Raw genomic sequence first — 18,733 nt, 5'->3', positions numbered from 1 at the left:
TGTCTTACCTATGCCACAGGCAGTTTGAGGTTGGCATGGCACTCTGAGGGGAGTGCCATGTCGACTTAGTCATTTTCTCCCCACCAGCACACACAAGCTGTGAGGCAGTGTGCATATGCTGAGTGAGGGGTCCCCAGGGTGGCATAAGGCATGCTGCAGCCCTGTGAGACCTTCCCTGGCATTGGAACCCTTGGTACCAGGGGTACCAGTTATAAGGGACTTATCTGAGTGCCAGGGCTGTGCCAATTGTGGAAGCAAAGGTATAGTTTAGGGAAGGAACACTGGTGCTGGGGCCTGGTTAGCAGGGTCCCAGCACACTTTCAATCAAAACTTAGCATCAGCAAAGGCAAAACGTTAGGGGGTAACCATGCCAAGGTAGCATTTCCTTACACAGGGTAAATGGAGCTTTTGGAACATTGATAAGTGAGTTTGAACTTCTCCCGGGCAAGTCACGGTACCGTATCCCAGTCCTGATAATTAAGAAGCTTGTCAATGGTAGGATGCGTGGTGCACCTGGGATTGGGCAAGGTAAAGGGAGCGATGAGCCCACTTTATCGCATAGCATTCTGAAACGAGTCAGCCCCGAACAGGTCGCCCAGCCTGTTTCTCACAGATCAGGCTTCCAAGTCTTCATTCTTTGCAGCTATAATCAGGTGCTTGGTATGCATTTTCAGATGGTCAGCGGCCACGGATGCATGTTCTATCTATAAAGAGGTGATGCGCTGTTCAATATAGTAGCCCTTGATTCCTGCATGATTAGGCGGGTCTCCGACCGGTTGAGCAGGACCATCAGATTTGCAGTTTTCAAATCAATACACTGCAGGCTAGCACTCAACTGGAGTAATCAGGTGTGAGCGTCCAGCGCAGGAGAAAGGGTCCTCGGCATTGGAGGGTGCACCGCCTCATCTGTTTTGTGTGTGATGTCTTTACGGAGTTCAAATCCCAGTTTGAACTACTTAGGTCAATTTTTCCCCATGATTAGATGACTCGCAAGAAAGCTGTGTTAGCTTATACAGCGATGTCAGGCTGTGGAAGACCAACCAGCTAGAGGAATGCCCCCTCCCCACTCTGGACCCCCCACCCCACCCCACATGGGCAAATCTCTGCCTTCTATAGTGAAATGAAGAGTGGAGGGGGGCTATCATTCAAATAGGTTCACACTGCGAGCAGCCCGACACAATCCAGAAAAAATGGTTGTAAGAGCAATGCCTCACCGAGAAGATGTTCCTCCAGTCTAGATTCACAGGGGCACCATACAAAGGGTGCAGTCCGGTTGCTTAAAAGGAGGGTACTATGTCCCACTGAAGCACCAGAAGTCCATGTAGACAACCAGGGCACAGACAGCCTCCTTGTGATGCCAGGGGATGCAGCAGTAAGTCCTGGGAGACAGGAATGCACTAGGGCCCTTAATGATAACAGGATGACAGGTTTACTCAAGCACATCAGCACCCATAGGCTGCACCACAAAGGGAGCCCGCCAAGAGCACCCTGCAGCAGACTCCCACAGCAGCAGGCCCCCAGTGTCCCACACTAGTCCGTTTGCAACCAGGAGGGCCTAGCAAAAGATCTGGCCTGCCAAACCCCTACTCACTGCAACAGTTAAGGTAATTCTCTGCTGTCCTACCTCAGCAGTCAAGAGCGCTCCCTCTAGCGCCCCCAGAAGCTCCCCAAGGACGGACGCAAGGAGGGCCATAACAAAGTCACTCCACCAGCCCACGCTAGTAGAGACAACACAGGGAATCCTCCCTGAAACAATCACCCAACTTATCCCACCCGCAGCAATGAAGTCATACCTGCTCTCAATGGGCTCACAGCATTCCCAAGTGAGTTGCAACTTGTATCTGCCCAGCTCCAGCGGCAGTCTCAGTTAGGCCGAGTCCCACAAGGCTTTGCTGCCACAGTTGAAACTCCACTAGCGCCACCACAAGAAGCCGCAAATCTCCACAATAACAGTGTCAGGAGGAGGGGAGTCACCATGTTCCACCTGGCGTGATCCACAGTGGGATGCAGGAGGCTAAAAAATGTAAGCCTCTTTCACCGAGACCTAGGTGGAAGGTCAATACATCTGGCTCATAGCTTGAATATCCTAGACTCACTGAGGTGGCGTGAAGGCTTGGAAGAGCACCATCTCTAGAATGGCTTCAATGAAGGGGAGCCTCTGTGAGAGAGTCAGGTGTGACTTGGACACACTGATGGAAAACCCCCACACTGTCAACAGTCAGTAGCTGTCTGGAAATGGTTCAAGATGCAATCGTTTATCAAGCTATTAGAAGACTGGATATGGACAGACCACTACCATCACTTTAGTGAACACTCAAGGGGCACTGTTAAGGACGAAGGGGAGCACCAAGGACAAAGCGCTCATGGTCAATCTGAACCTGCAGGTAAACAACTGTGGGACTGCAGGAAGGGGACGCGTAGATACGAATTCTACAAGTCCAAGACTAGGATCCAGTCTATTGGGTCCAAGGCAGCGAGAGTTTGGGAAACAGTCTGACTTGAGGGTGAATGGCCACAGCGGCCATGGAGATGGGCGCTCGGTCCATGCCTCCACAGCTGCCAGCCCGCTCGTGTTGATATTCTGCTGCATCTGTTCTGGCCCTGCCCCTATTGCCAGTCACTGCCGGGCAGTCAGGGGGGAATGGGCAAAGGGACTTGGTTTCGGTAGGTGTGAGATCCGCAGTGCCAACCCCTAGAGACTGTGGTCAGTGCAGAAGAGGAGATCTTCGTGGCACGGGGGGCCCTGGAGACTGATGGTGGAGAGGTGGGCCCAGTAGGCCACCATCCATGGTGGCCTTTTACTGTGGCAAGTGCAGGCCAGCAATGGAACAACCTTGGAGGTGACAATAAGAATGGAAGAGGGCCCTGACTGGATTTAGGGTGTGCCTCTGGGCCAGCTTGGAGCAAACCCTCGTGAGAGGACCCAAAAGGTGTTGGAGGGTCATTTTCAGGAATATCCTGGTTGTCCCCCCCCCCTTTGGTGGAGGAGTGAACATTTGGGGAAGCTTGTTGTGACTTTGGGGAGCAGGGCCTCTTGTTTCTTGCTTGGCCTGGACCACGTAGAACCCATCCTTCAAGAGCCATTTGGAGGATGTGGAGACTTCTGCTAGTGGCGATGAGAGGGCATGCCTTCATCATCTGTGGTAATGGTGCATACTAAGCAGGGGGGGCACCACTCCAGCAAAGGTGCTTAGGCAGTGGAGGCAACGGAATCACCCGGCCATGGACCTAGAGGCCCGCACCTCCACAACACTGGTCACTATTTGCGATACGAAGGTTGCCTTGTGGCCCAAGATTGAGCAATGGTAACTGATGTGGGCCTTTTGCAGGCAGACTACTCCAAACTGGCTTGTTTTTTTTTTGGGGGGGGGGGGGGGAGAGGGGAATTCGGTTGTGGGGTGTTGGAGGGGAAGGGTGGATTTTCTAAGAAAGCCTTGAACCAGCTTGACTGACCACATTACCCCTTCTAGACTTGGAGGTTAGGGTGGTCAGCAAGCAGTACATAAGGTTGTGGGTGGGGGAGGTGCCTCAAACACTGAAGAACTGAACAGTTCTACACCTGCGGCGCAAGGTGGCACGGTGGGGGGACACAATTAAAGGGGGCTGTGGCAGAGTTATTGGCATTTGAGACAAGGTGGCAGATGGGGGGGTGGGAGAGCAATGCAGAGCAAGTACAGTCCATTGCAGAAACAGATCCCAAACACATAGTCAGAGCCCCATCCCTTGGAATTCTTTCTTGAAATGTAAATGGGCTTGGTAACAAGCTGAAGCGGGGGTGGTGAAGAGTTATTTGGCAAGGTAGGCCCCAGGCTAGATCCTAGTGCAGGAAACACGCCTCAAGGGTTCTCACTATGATTTTTTGGGGGAGGGACATGTTCCGGTTCTTGCCCTTGTCCATGCAGGATAATCAGCTGGGACTCATGGGGGTTGGTATGTTGGTTCGTAGGTCCACATACATGGACCAATCAGTCGGGCTGTTAGGAGGCAGTGGGTGGCTAATGGAATGGGAGCGTCTGATCGTGGCATCCTGGTATTGCCCTCTGGGACTTCAAGGGCACAGCCTGGAGAGCATGGGCAAATGGACTGCGAACTGCCTAGAGGTAGTGCTGTTGGGGGTGGAGGGTCATGTCTCAACTTGGTCCAGCATGGGGATGAAGAACGCATGGTGAGGACCGGGAGAGGGGGTGTCCTGGGATGACCCAAGTCTTGGCTCTTTCTTAGGGGAAGGACTTGTGGCAAGTGAACAACCAGGGGAGAGACAGTTCTATACTGCAAACGTCTCCCGGTCGCTGGTCTGATTAGATTATGTTCTAATACTGGGGTCACCGCGTTTAAGATATAGGAACACCACATACTTGACTATGGGTACCCTCAGACCACTTCCTGATTGTTAGAGAGGTGTGGGTTCCAGGCTCCCCCTCCTGGTTAAAGTTGGCAGCTAGACCCGGGGGCGTTGATGGACTGGGATACCATGTATCAGAAGTGTTGGGGCAATATTTCCAGAAGAACCAGGGGGTCAGTGTCCTCAGGGGGTGGTACTTTGAGAGACATTTAAGACAGAGGTCCAGAGGGGTCAAGTCATTGCACATGTGGTGGGTAAGAGTAAATAGAGCTTTCGGAGGAAGAGACTTCCTATGTGGAGCAGCCGGACTTAGGGCTCGGTGTTTGACCCAGCTGTGAGAGGGCTGTAGCCAAATGGTCAATCAGGAGGTGAAGGCCCTGTACAAGGCACAGCAGAGTAGGATCTATGAGGAGGGTAACAGGCCAGTGAAGATGTTGACGTGGATGGCTAGGAAGGAAAAGATCAACTGTGGGTTTCCTCTGTTCATACACAGGCGGGGGAGAGAGCGGAATCACTTGTCACAATAGCCCAGGCTTTCGCTTGTTATCTTCGCACTCTTTATACCTCTCATCTCTTGCAGGAGGCCAGTAAGGGTATGCAAAGATTTGTGCAAGAACTCCCGGTGCCACGGCTGGGTGGGGAGGTGTGGAAGCTGCTCGAAGTGGAACTTGTGCCGAGGGAAATTGCAGATGCTATGGCCCAGCTCAAGAGTGGTAAGGCCCTGGGTCCCAATGGCTTCCCATCAGAATCCTTTAATTGTGTGTAGAGCAAGGTGCTTAAGCCTCATCATAAACTGTTTTGAGACCCAGTTTGGGGAGGGGGGGGGAAGGGCGGCAGTTGCCTCTTCCATGGGATCCCCGGTTGGGCAAGCAGTGTTGATCCATAAGCCTGGAAAAGCACCAGAGGAGTGTGTCTCATATCAGTCAATTTCTCTTCTGAACAGGGAGACTAAGCTGCTTGCAAAGGTCCTGACAAATCGCCTCTTGCAGGTTATAGAGGAGGTGGTGGCTTGTGATCAGTCAGGGTTCATGTCACATGTCTGGCAGGTTTTCAGGAGCCTAGCCCAGAGATATTGTATTGAGGAGCCAGTGTTTCTTTTGGCGTTAGATGCTGAGAAGGCATTTGATTCTATGAAGTGCCCCATTTGTGGACTCTTCAGCATATGTGCTTTGGCCCTGGATTCTGGTCTAGAGTGTGACTAGAATCACGGACCAACAGCAAGGGTAAGGCTTAATGGGCTGTTGTCAGAGGAGATTGAGAGGGGTCAGGGAACCCGGCAGGGGTGCCTACGTTGCTTTTTGCAGTCACAATCGAGCCACTGGTGGCTTGATTTTGGTAGGATGGCTGGGTGCAGGGGCTCTGCTGGGATGAGCACTTGGAGGTCTTTGATCTATCTGTATGCGAATGATAACCTGCTTTACTTGGCGGAGCCAGGCTACTCAATGCCAATGGTTATCGAAATCCTGCATATTTTTGGGCTCTTCTCCGGGGATCTTGGTTAATTAGGGTACATCCAATGCATACCAGTTGCCCGGGGAACTGTGAGGGGATTTGACTCAGTAGCTGGTGTGGTCTGTCCTTGGGTTCATCTATATGAGGCTGATGTCCACAATTTGTTTTACTAAAAGAAAGCAGGGCGAACACTGAGGAACTGTTGCAGGGATGTGGAGCACTAATGGAGGCTCACCCATCGCTACTGGGTAGGGCAGGCCCTGAACAAAATGATTTATCTCCTCAAGTTTTTGTATATGCTGCATAACTCAATGTTCGAGATCCCAGACTGTTTTGTTTTTTTTCTTCAGGTAGTGGACACTGAAGTTCGGGTTCTTCTATGGGATGAGGGTGCCCTGAGTATTGCCCTCAAGACGCTGGTGCACTGGCCAGAGAATGGGGGTGTCGCCCTTTTAAATTTGCAACTGTACTATTGGGGTGTCGCCTGCTGCTGGTCAATGATTGCTCACTCGTGGACCCATGAGAGCCAGCCCTAAAGGCCGACAGGAAGGCGCTGGAGCTGTATCACTTGCGGTGGTGAATCAATGGGGCAGAATGGGAATCAACCCTCCCCGATCCAACTGCCACAGTGGTGCGCAGGTGATGCCCCAGACAGGATAGGTGGGAAGGCTGACCCTGAAAATGCCATCATGGAACTTGGGGGTGCTGGCGGAGACCTGCAGAGTGTCAGGCCACTAAGGCTGGGACTTGATTGTCATATCCAAAGTAAGGGATCTTTGGAATAGAGAGGATTGGTTGACTTTTGAGGACTTGCAAGACCAATACAAGATGTCAGGCAGAGAGGGGCAGTTTTTAAGCCACCTGCAAATCAGGGTTTTCTTGAGGCGGAGGATTCCTTGCCCGTGAGAACTAGCGGATGAGGGTCCATTGGAGCATGGGGCAATGCCTGCACCGCATTGCTGACATACATTCTTGTGGACTTATATTATGCTGCTTAACAGTACAGCCCTGCTACAGAGGCTACATGAGCGCTGGGAAGATGACCTGGGGCACTTCGAGAACAATGAATGGGAAGCAGTGTGTCGGTATCTTGTAGGAGTGATAATCCACATGTGGTTCTGGCTTTTCCAGTTGAAGCTATTGCACAGTGCAAATTATACACACACGCAGCTTCAGGCAATGGGGAGGTGTGACTCTAATTACTGCTAGAGTGTGTGTGGGTAACGGGGTACATTGCTGCACACGCTCTGGGGGTGTGCACTGATTAGGCATTTCGGGGAGAGGGTCCAGAGTAGGCTCTCTGAGTCTTTGGGGGAGGCCTTGATGCTTACTCCACCGCTGGTGTGCCTGGGCATAAGGGGCGAGGTGACGCTGGATAGACATACACTTTCTGCTCTACAATGTGGCACTGGCAGTGGCTAGGAGGGATGTGGTGCAATACTAGGGCTATGCAACTCTGCCAACACCTCAGGACTGAGAAGCCAACATGGAGGGGTGTAGGCAGGCAGGGGAACCGATCTATCGGGTGGGGGGCTGCCCCTGGGAGTTCATAAAAGTATGGGATGGGTGGTGCACCAAGGACATGAAATGATTGGGTTGGACTTTGGAGGGAAGTGGCAAAGCTCCCGGGACAATGCATGGGTCTGCGGTGGGCCCTGAGGACTACATGGACTGAGTGTTCTCATCTTATAGTTTGCTGTTCGATTTAAGTAGATGCTACCATATGACTTTCTGTTTGTGAATTAAAGCCGCAGTCACCCGCAAGGGTGGGGCTGCAGGTGGGGGAAGGGGATTGGTCAGGTGGATGTTAAGTTTCATTTGTTGTGTTTTGTGATATGTTCCAAGACAAATATTGAAAAAAAGTTAAATTTGCATTCCTCAGGAATAAGTTGAAGGGGCAAAAGTATGGGATAGGGAGGAAGCCTCTGTCCTCCTTTGACTCAAAGAAGTAACAACCAGTCAAAACTTCTGATGCCAATGCTGTCTCTTTTGTTCCCATGTCGAAGAGAGCTTGAATTTCTTCTCGCAGAATGGACAAGTGGTTCTCCAGGAGAATTTGCAAGGTAGGAGGCATGTCGGGAAAGGTGGAAAGGAATAGCAGGGAGTACCCACTGGCCTGATGTGATTCTCCGATACCCCTGGAGGTAAAATGGGAAATGGACTCTCACCAGGCGTTTGTGTGCCACCGAGGGCAAATGTAAACAGTTTTGTGGCTTCTGCAGAGGGGGTAGTTATTTGCCCCAGGGGGCCTCGACACTGGAGGCAGCATTCCCAGCCTCTACCTCAAACTCTTTCATAGGGCTATTGCTGCTGAGGCAAAGTCTGATGCTGCTTCTGCTGAACCCACTGAAGTCTCAAAAAGGCCAAAAGTGATGGGGAGACTGCTGTACTTGTGGTGCTAGTCAAAGGGAGCACACTGTTGCCTTGCTCTCCTTGAAATGGTCGAAGGCCAAGTCTGCATTGTTTCCAAAGACCTGTGTGCCATTAAAAGGTATGTCCATTAACGGCTGTTCGACAATGATCAAGAACCCAACTGGGCGAATCCAAGCATGGCACTGAAGCACCATAGTGCTTCTGACTGCCCTACCCAATCAGTCTGTACTGTTCAGGCCTGAATGAATGACACACGTCGCAGAAACCTGACCACCCTGGATGGCACGCTGGGTGTTTGATCTGAGGTCTTCCAGGATTACTGGGAAGATCTTTGTCCACCTATCCAACAACGCATAAGAGTATCTGCCCAGGAAGTAAATAGAGTGCACAGAGCGCAGGGCAAGACTAGTTGAAGAAAATATGCATTTGGATAAAGTCTGTATATGTTTCAATTATGTTTAGCAGAGTGGTTGGAAATGTACTAGAGTTTAACCTGCTTGTCTAATCTTGGATCAGTAGGCTTTCTGGCATACGGTGTTGGAGGAGAAAGGCCTGTGTCTCCTCACTATTTGTCAGCTTACTGGTAGGCATGATCCTGCTTTTGCCCAGGTGCCCAGCAGTAGTCAATAAGAGCCTCACTGAAGGGAAGGAGAGGCACCTGTGACGTCTGCCCTGGCTGAAGGGCCTCAGTGAAGAAACTAGTTTTGACTTCAGTGGTTTTAAGTGCAAATCAAGGACCTCTGCTGTTCTCCTTATGACCACTGCGAAACAGGCATGTTCCTGGTGTGGGTGAATGTTGGCCAGTATCAGGGTAAGTATCAAATTCAATAGCATCCTGTAGGTCTAGAAAGACTTTCATTGTCATGGACTTTGCTGTTATCATCAAGGGTGAGGGATGTCAGTGTTGAGTGTGTGTCTTGGAATTGCAAAGGTGTGAGGACAAATAAATTGTAACCTCAGTGGAGGTCACAGGGGATTTGCAGTCAATGCACATGGTAGCGGCATCAGTCTTGTCACCCGTGGATGGTATTGCACTTGGAACTGACACTTAAGAGGGATCAAGTTGGGCACAGTCACAGTCAGGGTCAGTAGGCACTCCAGAAAGATCAGATAGAGAGCCAGATAATTACAATATAGCATCTCAGAACTCCTAGATCTGTTGTGGCGTTGCCAATGGACCCGTAAATTAGGTTGCAACGGGATGAGGATTGGAGTTTGTTCTGATAACATAGACTGGTTCACGGTCTAGAGGACCCAGGAGTGTCATGAGACTCCAGCTGGTGAGAATGGTGAGACAAAGGGAGCTGTGTCTGGATTTTTTTTAATTTTTTTTTTACTTACCTGATGACTTGGATCTCAAAAAAATAAAACATTCTAAAGATCGGTCTCTAAATTGAAAATGCGTCTGCAAGTTTGCGTGGGACCGGCCTTCCAGGCTTTTATGTTGATTTCCCATGACATATAACCTGGCCTTGCAGTCTAAAATGGCCTTAAAATTCGTCTTCACACATTCATCACACAACACTGACTCATATGAGGAGCCTAGACACTAGAGATGGACCTTGTGTGGGTCCCATCACAGATACCCATTTGTGGCAATCTTTACAAGGTTCAAACCCTATCAATTTTGAAGGGGACATGTTCCTTGCACACTGGGGAAATTTCAAAGAAAAAAGATATCAGGCCTGACAGTATTCGAGGGAGCGAGCTCCAGATCCCAGTCAGAAGGCACGGAAAGAAAGGAACTGGCAGCAGCAAGTGGAGGTGAAAGCTATGTAGAGAGTCCGGTGTCACTTCCGGGCAGGATGGATCAGAGACAGAGCCAAACAACGCCACCTATCGACTCACAAGGGAATTGCAGAGAAAATTCTCCAGATACCGTCGCCACCCAGGGGCATTCATAAGGTGAGAAATATGCAGTCAGAATTATCCATCAGAAATTCCTTTAACTATTGAAAAAACTGTTTGGTAGTCTTTAAAAAAAAAAAAAAAAAAAAAAAAAAAAACAACAATGAATATGCCTTGGCAGTACTTTCTTTAAAACATTGCACGGCATATTGATTTTTCTCACCTAGCAAGCATGAACCATTAAAAGGGGTAACCATACCAGAAGTCGGTACATCTCCAAAAAATCCTGTGGAGCACATCCACACTGGCAACAGGACACCACACTAGTGCCAAGTGCCCTTCCCAAAAAATAAGTAGTATTCAGATCGGCAACAATCACGTCTCTAGCCAAATCTAGGCCACTCTGAATTGTCTGAGCCAGTGAAGCCCAAAGGTATCCTGGGACCACCAGGAAGATCTTGCTGACCATGTTACAGAGGCCATGCGTAGATAAGTCCAATAATCAGACTTCTCCATTCTCTTAGACTTCCTAGCTGGAGGAGTCATGTGTAATAAAAACAAAGGTTCCCCTTGCTGGTTGAAGCCACAACAACCAGGCTCCCTGAAGTAGGATGTTTAGTGAGAAATTCAGAATCACCAGATGCTGGTCTGTGATGTCTGGCCACCTGCTTATTGACCAGTGGGCCAGAATATTGCTTTGAGAAGGTGTCAATTAAGGTATCTGTGAGGGTGTCGTTGAAAGGAAGTGAAGCCTCAGATGTGTCTAGCCAAGACTAACATTTCCATATGGGTATTGGGCTTAGTCTCAATAGAAGGTAGTTGTAAGTTGGAGACTTAAGCTGTTCATGGGGCTACTACTGAAAATTGTGCACTCTTACGTTGGTGGTTCAAATGGCAAATCAAGTCCCTTATCAGGGGAAGTATCAAGCCTACTGGCTTCTGGTAAGTCCATGTAAAAATTGTCAGCATCATAATGAGGTGGTAAATCATCCTCATCCAGAGCATCATCATCTTTAAGTGGTGGAAAAGTTTGTTCAGAATGAGAGCCAAAATGAAAGTGAAGCCTCTGATGATGTATTCACCATAGAAGAAGCAGTGGATTAGAATCAGGCAAATTGTGCTTTAGGGATTGAACAGAATTTAGTTTGAGGGGGTCAGACAACAGAATCAGCACCTGATCCTCATCCAGAGCCGGTTGGATTTTCGTAAGGGGAAAGACGGACAAAGGTAGCGGAGCCAGCATGGAGGTCTGTGCCAGAGATGGTATGGGGTCAGACATCACAGAAGACTGATTCTTTGGTGGTGAGCCGACTGGCACTGGGTGTATGCTTGGGCCTCGGAGGTATGCTACATTGACCCACAAAAACATAACATATCTGGAGCACAGCCTCCTTAAAGGAGTCAATTTGCTGCAATATTGCTGATAGTCTGGGAAATTCGAGGTGCACAAGATCAATGGGGTATTCGGCTCTGCAACTGGAGATCTAGGGGAAGACCAACAAACACTGACACCCTTGAGGGTGCCAAGATAAGGTCAAGTCCTGCTTCCCTTTCTTGTGCTTCCGTTTGGATTTTGATTTTGACTTATCGGTGGACTTCAACAGTGAAGCAGACCTTTTGCGGGAGCAGACTCAGGAGCAAGCCAGTACCATCAACTTGGAGTGACAGCAGGACCTATGCGAGGTCCACAAATGCTTCTTGTGTTGGCAACATACAGCTTTGCTTCTCGGTCCCTGGTCGTCTTTAGGTGCATGAGTGCACATTTGTCACACAACTTTGAGTCAAGTTTCGATCGCAAACACCAGAGGCACATCTCATGCTGGTTCCTGATTAAAATTTGCTTTCTAAAGACGCATCATGGTTGGACATCTGAAGTAGAAGAGGACATCATTCCCTATCACACTGTATTTTGGAAGCAGAACTGGATTTGTGTGAGAAGGTGCAGAAAGGAAACAAATTACCTCAACATACAAAGGTGATGCTTATATGTAGCTCCACTTCGTCAATTCCAGGGAGCTACTGAGTTTAGATGGAGCCACACAGCATCACCCAGCGGCATGTGGGAGAGAAACGTTTCTGAAAATCAACCTGTGGACTATTCTGAGCTGAGGTATCTGTGGCCAGAAGAGTCCTTCAGAAAGACTGAATTCTTGAAGTTGTGGATATAAGAGACTTTAATGAAAGCTGAGGAAGTGATGGAAAAGTGCAATTGTAGAACCACAGAAAGCAGCAATTTGTTCTTAACGTAGAAGATCTAATTCCCAAATATATGCCTCTTCAACACTCAACTCTCCACTTAACTGGAGTTATTCAGATGTCTAACCTGCCACAGAGCAAATCAATTTGCAATATTTCAACTCATATATTCCTTCTGTGGATCTCCCTGAGAGATTCCATGGATCAATTCCAAATTTCCATGTGTGGCATGCAGGACCTGACCTGCTTCACATTCTACTTAAAATACAGGTGAACAGCATGAGAAAAGACAGCCGAAAAACAATACCTGTAAACTTGGCAGTCCACAGGGCCTTGGATTTCTGAGTTATCAAAAGTGTGAAAATATTTTTTATATGGTCATTCATGCTACAGTTTTTGCTGTATCTAAACATTGCAGTGAACAGGTGTAACTATTACCCAATTTTATGGAACTCAAATTATCAACATGGAAGTATGGATGCCTCAGATGACCTGTTTGAAGTTGAAAGTCATGACCTACATGCCACAGCAGATATTGGCAAGAGATAACAGCTGTAACAGAAGGTACAGCAAACACAAACTTTTCAATATCCCGGATCTAAATAATTTAAATATAAACACTATAATTTGACTCATCACCAAAAGTAACCATACTATTATTTTTAACATCCCAGGTTTGTGTAAAATGCTATAAAAGGAAATAAGGCTGAAGATGTGAAAATGCACTTTAGGAAATGGGGCCACAAGAGAGTGATGCACATTAACACCGGTCAAATGTGTTCTTTAAGCTGCATTTGAGTTACGGGTAGTATGCATTAATTGTGTGCATTTGCTACAATAAATATCAGTGGCCAGTTGGTTCATCAGTCATTCTAGAATTTAATGTTCTTACCAAAACATTTGTAAAATGTTCACGTGTAACATACGCGGCTAGGATGGTCCCTATAAAGTTCTGCTGTCAAATGCATTTTATGAGTTTGCTCTCAATACATGAAATATCAGTGTCCGTGTTTATTGTGATTCTAAAAATTCAGCTTTATCTGCTGCTTTCAAAATTAAACTCTTCCAGTCTGAGGCATTGTCGAGAAGTTTATCTTTGGGTGCTGTATACTAGGAAGTGTACACAACAGGTATGGCTTTAAACGAAGTTCCTTGTAACAGCTGATAATAGCAAAGTAGTGATTTAACTTTAATTGTAATTTACCTGAAACATAGTTTAATGGTAATCTTCTGGGTGAGACAGCTCTAGGATGTTTCTTGCTGACTTCATCATATATCCAAAGTATGTCATCTATGCTACCTGGTATCCACAAAGCAAAAGTCATATGTAAAATATTAAAATCCAGCAATATACAAGACTCATGAACAGCATTATTAAACATGCATTCAAAAAGATAGCAATTTAGAAAAGTGCTCACATTTTGATTAGACTTTCAAATACCTAAATTCCCGTTGGAGATGTCTCTCATACATTAGCACTGGCACTTTCCAGACATATTTTAAAGGCCCTCTCAAGCATAATCGTACTGTACTGAAAAGGTAATAAAATCAAAGAGGTGAAGTAAGTCCCTTTGTAAAGAACTAGTATTTTACTCATGTGAGGAAATGCAAATCGTTTATATTTTTGTGAATGATGAATGAAGTATCAGAAACAGTAGTTCAGTTTTTTCCAACAAGACTGCTAACATCTAGCACATAAGTCACTGGAAAACTGTATGATTAGGTATATTAACTAATCTAGAGTTTAAAATGTCAGAATGCCTACACAAAATACAAGACGTCATTGATAAATAGATGAAAATGTTTTATCATATATACTTTGCATAGATCAGTTTCAGTTATGGATAACGATTGGTCATTAAATGCACAGGCTGTAAACATTAATCTACATGCACAATTGAGGTAATATGTGTTTCTTTAATCTATACAAAGCATGTTCACCACAGCTTCATGGCACCAAGCAATAACACAACAGATTACATGTACTCTAGCACAAGACAGAGTGGAAGAAATCAGAGTGTACAAATAACCAGCTTTTAAGATGTTTCATGATTTTTCAAGACATAGTTAGGTGTAGAGACTGGGAAGTTGCCACCAAGCAACTTCTGTTCCTACATCAAGCTGTTCTGGACTTAGGCACACCAATCACTGCTTATCGTGCTGAAAGAAGGGTTCATGCAAAAAACACACCATGTAAATTTGGGCATCAAAAAGTAAGGGGAGTTCTGATGAACAGCCCTATGTTTGATGGACGCTGCAATATGTAGCACTGCCACACAAATAGGTAACCAGTGCAAAGCTCATTAGATAAGGGGAGTATACTTGGGCCTGGATAGTTAGGACAGCCAAATTCTAAATATACTGCAGCTGGGTAAATTAGCATCTCAAAAGAATCTAGAAAGATAGAATTTTAATAGTCAAAACTGTTTAATCGCAGGAAAAGATCAGCTCACACGTGTTTGCTATCAATGTAGCACAAGTTACAAAAACCTTTGGAAGGAGAAGGGGGCATCCTAGAGTGGCAACCAGACACCAGTTCTCTAATCAAGACTATGAAGAACATCTATATGCTGGAGTGAATAAGTTTGAGAACATTTCCAGCTGTCCACTCCACTAACAGATGAAGAAGAGTCGAGCGGATATAGATTTAAATGAGTGGCTTCCAGTGTCTGTTCTGGTGTGCTGTGAGAGCACAAATATCAGCCTTGTGTCATTCACATACATGTAAAAATGGACCACTGCAAAATAGAGTAATTTGGTCGAAGGCTGCATAATAAAGCTGAATAAAAACGGTGGTAAACTTTATTCTGAAGATATAGCAAATCAAATTAATTAGGGATGGAAGCTCAAAGTGAGGCGAGCAGCTAATTAGGGTTCATCTCTTGAGTTTATCTATATTGCGATCTTAATTTTGTCAGATTAGAGGAAAACCAGACTTTCTTATTGCAGCATCCTCTTGAGGTCATGAAGTCTCATTTAGGCATTGCTAAGATCTTGATAAGCAAGTTACATACCGTCTATGTGCACTCATTCTAGGGGATGCTTTTATCTAACCACAGATTCCTCGCCTGTTGAATTCCCACAGGTGCCAGACTGATTCAGGAACTTTTCATAGCAATTGTTCCTTCGGACTCTGCAACGACCTCACCGTCTCTGGAAGTTATGGCACAGAGATGGATCTAGGTGAAACCACTCCAAACTGATGATGGTTTTCCTAAGAACTCTTCCATGCCTTCAGACGCAGATCAGACGAGACATACTACCTATGTGACAGTGTGCAAAATCTAACTTGTGATGCTCTTAGAATCTCAAAAGTGTACTCCACAGGAGAAGAAGGGAGGGCAAAGAAGAATCTTCAGTTGCAGAAAGTATCCACCGGAAAGAGACCTGGTCAAGTTGTTCTATACAGCCCCACTTTTGTGCCTGCGGGGCAAAGGTGTGATATCCCCTTAGCACGGGGCACCCGCCAGGTCTGCCCTCTTTCTCCCCTTCTATTCATCATTGCTATGGACTTCCTTGTCCGCCACTTCAAAAGACGTCATTTAGATTGAGGTCTACGATTTCACCGTGAGTCATTACTGGCCTCACTTTATGCAGATGATATCTTAGTTTTCGTCAGGAACCCACCATTAACACCTATTCCCCCATCCCGCCTCCCCCCTGTGCCCTTGAACACCCATTACAGTGATGCGAAGACCCCCTAAAATATCTCAGCATTTTTTTTCCACAGGGATAGCACTGAAGTCATCCAAATTAACTATGGCCGGACAGTCAAAAAACATACGACTCAGATTGACTATTGGATTAAGTTGCCGTTATCCATGGCGGTGCAGATTGCCATAATTAAAATGGTGGTTCTCTCACGATTTCTATACCTATTCCTCAATATCCCCATTGCCCTGACCAATGTTTTTTTCAACACTCTCTGTAGTCCACTTCTTAAACTTATATGGGTCGAGTGTTACCCCGTATACATTCGGACACACGTGACACTTCGCTAGGATCGCAGCAGCGTTCGTGACCTATCAAAATATTTACTATTTAGTCGCGCAGGCGCACTTTGCATATTTTTGGTACCACCCTGAAACTAGGGTTAAATCAAATGGAACAGGGTCAAGACTGATTTGCATATGACTGGGTCCAAACCGGGATGGTATGGTGTGCAAAAGAACAATGGATTAAACCCAGATCTGTGACTGGAGGTGAGTGTTTGAAACGTTTCAGAACTCCGTCCATCATCCTTGTGTGCTGCTAAAGTCGCCATAAGTGGCCAGGGTATGGCCAGAAGCAGGACCCTTGCTCACTGGATTCAAACTAGCCTGGCTGATGGGGGGTTGATACCCCGAAACCGGTCCCTGGATGCTTGTTTTCCAGTCCACAGAGGACCTGGCATGGTAGTTCAGGCTGGACTGTTCTCATGGGGAGCTGGGTCAAGACTGATGGGCATATGGCTGGGTCCAAACTGTGGTGGCATGGTGAGCAAATGATAGATGGATTAAACCCAGATCTGTGTCTGAGGGTGAGTGTTTGAAAGGTTTCAGCACTCCATCCATCCTCATTCTGTGTATCAGTAAGAGAGTCATGCAAAAATAAGGATGACATTTTCTCTACTCAGAACAAAGCAGCTTATCAAGTTTTTAAAACACCCAATGAGAATGTTAAAATTAGATTCCCTATTTTAAAGGATATAGTAAGGGCTTCCTCTTCAAACTGGAACACTATTGTTTCAATTAACCCCTTCTTCACTAGTAAAATTACAACTGCGATGTACTAATAAAAAGGTTTGGATCACTGTTTTAGACTTTGAAACTGCCTATCGTGAATTTCAATTGAAAACAAAACAAGCATTGGCAAAATCAACTGGTCTCAGGAATTAGAGAGCTGCTGGCTTTGTCAATGGACTTTAATAAACATCTGAAATACATGGCTAACTAGCTTTGCCATTCCAGCAGATGTTTGGCCGCGGGGGCATCGCATAGATTATAGCAGTGGGAGGGTCAACTCAATGTACAGCAGGAATGTGCTTGACAGGAAACATCTGGCTGTAAACTAACCTCTGTGAATCGAGGTTTGTTATGAGGTCTGCTTTACTGCCTGTAGTGAGTCAAAAGCAACAGCGGCATAGGTGAGGGAGGGTGGGTGGCAAAAATAGTCAGGAACCATAACATTTTGCACTGGGGTGCAGAGAAGCACACCGTGCTTCAGAGGAACACGGGAAGTGGGGAGCAGAGCGACCCACTTTATTTGGGGCAGAGGATATCCAATATTCACAATGTTACTGCCAGTGGCATGCACTAGTTTCATTAAAGGATTACAAGTGCTTGCAAGAGGAAATCAAAAGATGTTTCAAACCAGCCCCACAGTGTTTCCTCACACAAGCCTACGCAGCGAGAGCCCAGAGACACCGTCTAGCAACACAGCAGCCTAAAAGCACTAAGCACACAGGATTTAGAGACCAATAGCGGTGCAGTTGGGGGGGCAGGGGGCTGGGCAAAAACAGACAGTGAACCATACCATCTTACGGTGATATGAGGCTCATGTAGTTTGGTATGCCCACAAGAAACAGTTCCCATCATGAACTCTATTGCAGACTGAAAACAATCATTTGCAAAGCAATAGGTCTCACATTTGCTTGAGTTAGAGCTCTTGGCTTTGTAAATTCATAACTGGACTTTTCTTGCCACATAAATTGGTCAACCCTGCCTCATAACTTCGTCTCTTCAAGCCAAATAATTCCAGTGGCCCTGCATATAACTTAAGCACTTCCATTTACCTTCTTCCTCTATCTGCGGCAAAAACTGAAAATGTTGCCATTTAGCATCCTAATTTAAGCCACCAGCAAAAAAAAAAAAACCTACTGGCTCTCATAACTGAATAATGTATTTAATTTGTTTTACAAACACAAAAGAAGTTTGCACAATATTAATGTACGTTTTAAGTACACCTTTATTGTGTACGCACTAGTGCATCTTGATCACACACTTGGTAAACCAACCTCTCTCACCAGATTTTAAGGAGGTTTAAGGAGGCTTGGATTGGTCTCTCCTTCCTTTGTTTGATGTGCTGTTGTTGCTCCACCTACTAAAAAACATATGAATGAAGTGGATGTTTGGTTTGAAATAGGAATGTTCTATGGTTTTAAGAATGTTGGGGTTGAATGTTCTAAAAATGTTTATGGTTATAATGGGATGGATTGGGAGATATCCTCTGAGATGGTTTGTGTAGAAGGAGGATCGGGACGTGCGATGCCTGTGGGTTTGAGCTACACGAATAAACTTGTACAAAGTTCAGCGGTTTCAGAGTTGCCTGTGTGTTTACTCGACACAAGAGCAATCTGCTAGTTGCAATGTAAAAGTATGCTCCTTACACACAAACAGCTGAGATTCGGTGAGAGGTGATAGCTGAGAGTGCGACACAGAGCTTAGAAATTGCATTAGTGAGGCGAAGTGCTATATAAAGCAAGATAGTCCCTTTCCCCTGGGTCAAGTAGAGGCTGCCCCCGAAATAGGCATAGTGGGCCGG

The 18,733-nt window shown here is 46.5% G+C and overlaps 1 protein-coding gene across 4 annotated transcripts in view; it reads right to left on the bottom strand.

Annotated features, from left to right (window-relative positions):
* Positions 1-18,733, bottom strand: part of NAA16 (N-alpha-acetyltransferase 16, NatA auxiliary subunit) — a 476,406-nt gene that overhangs the window by 248,652 nt on the left and 209,021 nt on the right. For all 4 annotated transcript variants that reach the window (XM_069205334.1, XM_069205337.1, XM_069205335.1 and 1 more), the window contains one exon: positions 13,416-13,511. In XM_069205334.1, the coding sequence (XP_069061435.1) occupies positions 13,416-13,511 (96 nt within the window). The remainder of the gene's footprint in view (positions 1-13,415; positions 13,512-18,733) is intronic.

Source organism: Pleurodeles waltl, chromosome 8 (assembly GCF_031143425.1).
Source record: "Pleurodeles waltl isolate 20211129_DDA chromosome 8, aPleWal1.hap1.20221129, whole genome shotgun sequence".
NCBI lineage: Eukaryota > Metazoa > Chordata > Amphibia > Caudata > Salamandridae > Pleurodeles > Pleurodeles waltl.
Note: the sequence above shows the minus strand (reverse complement) of the source record. Positions and strands in the feature narration are given on the sequence as shown.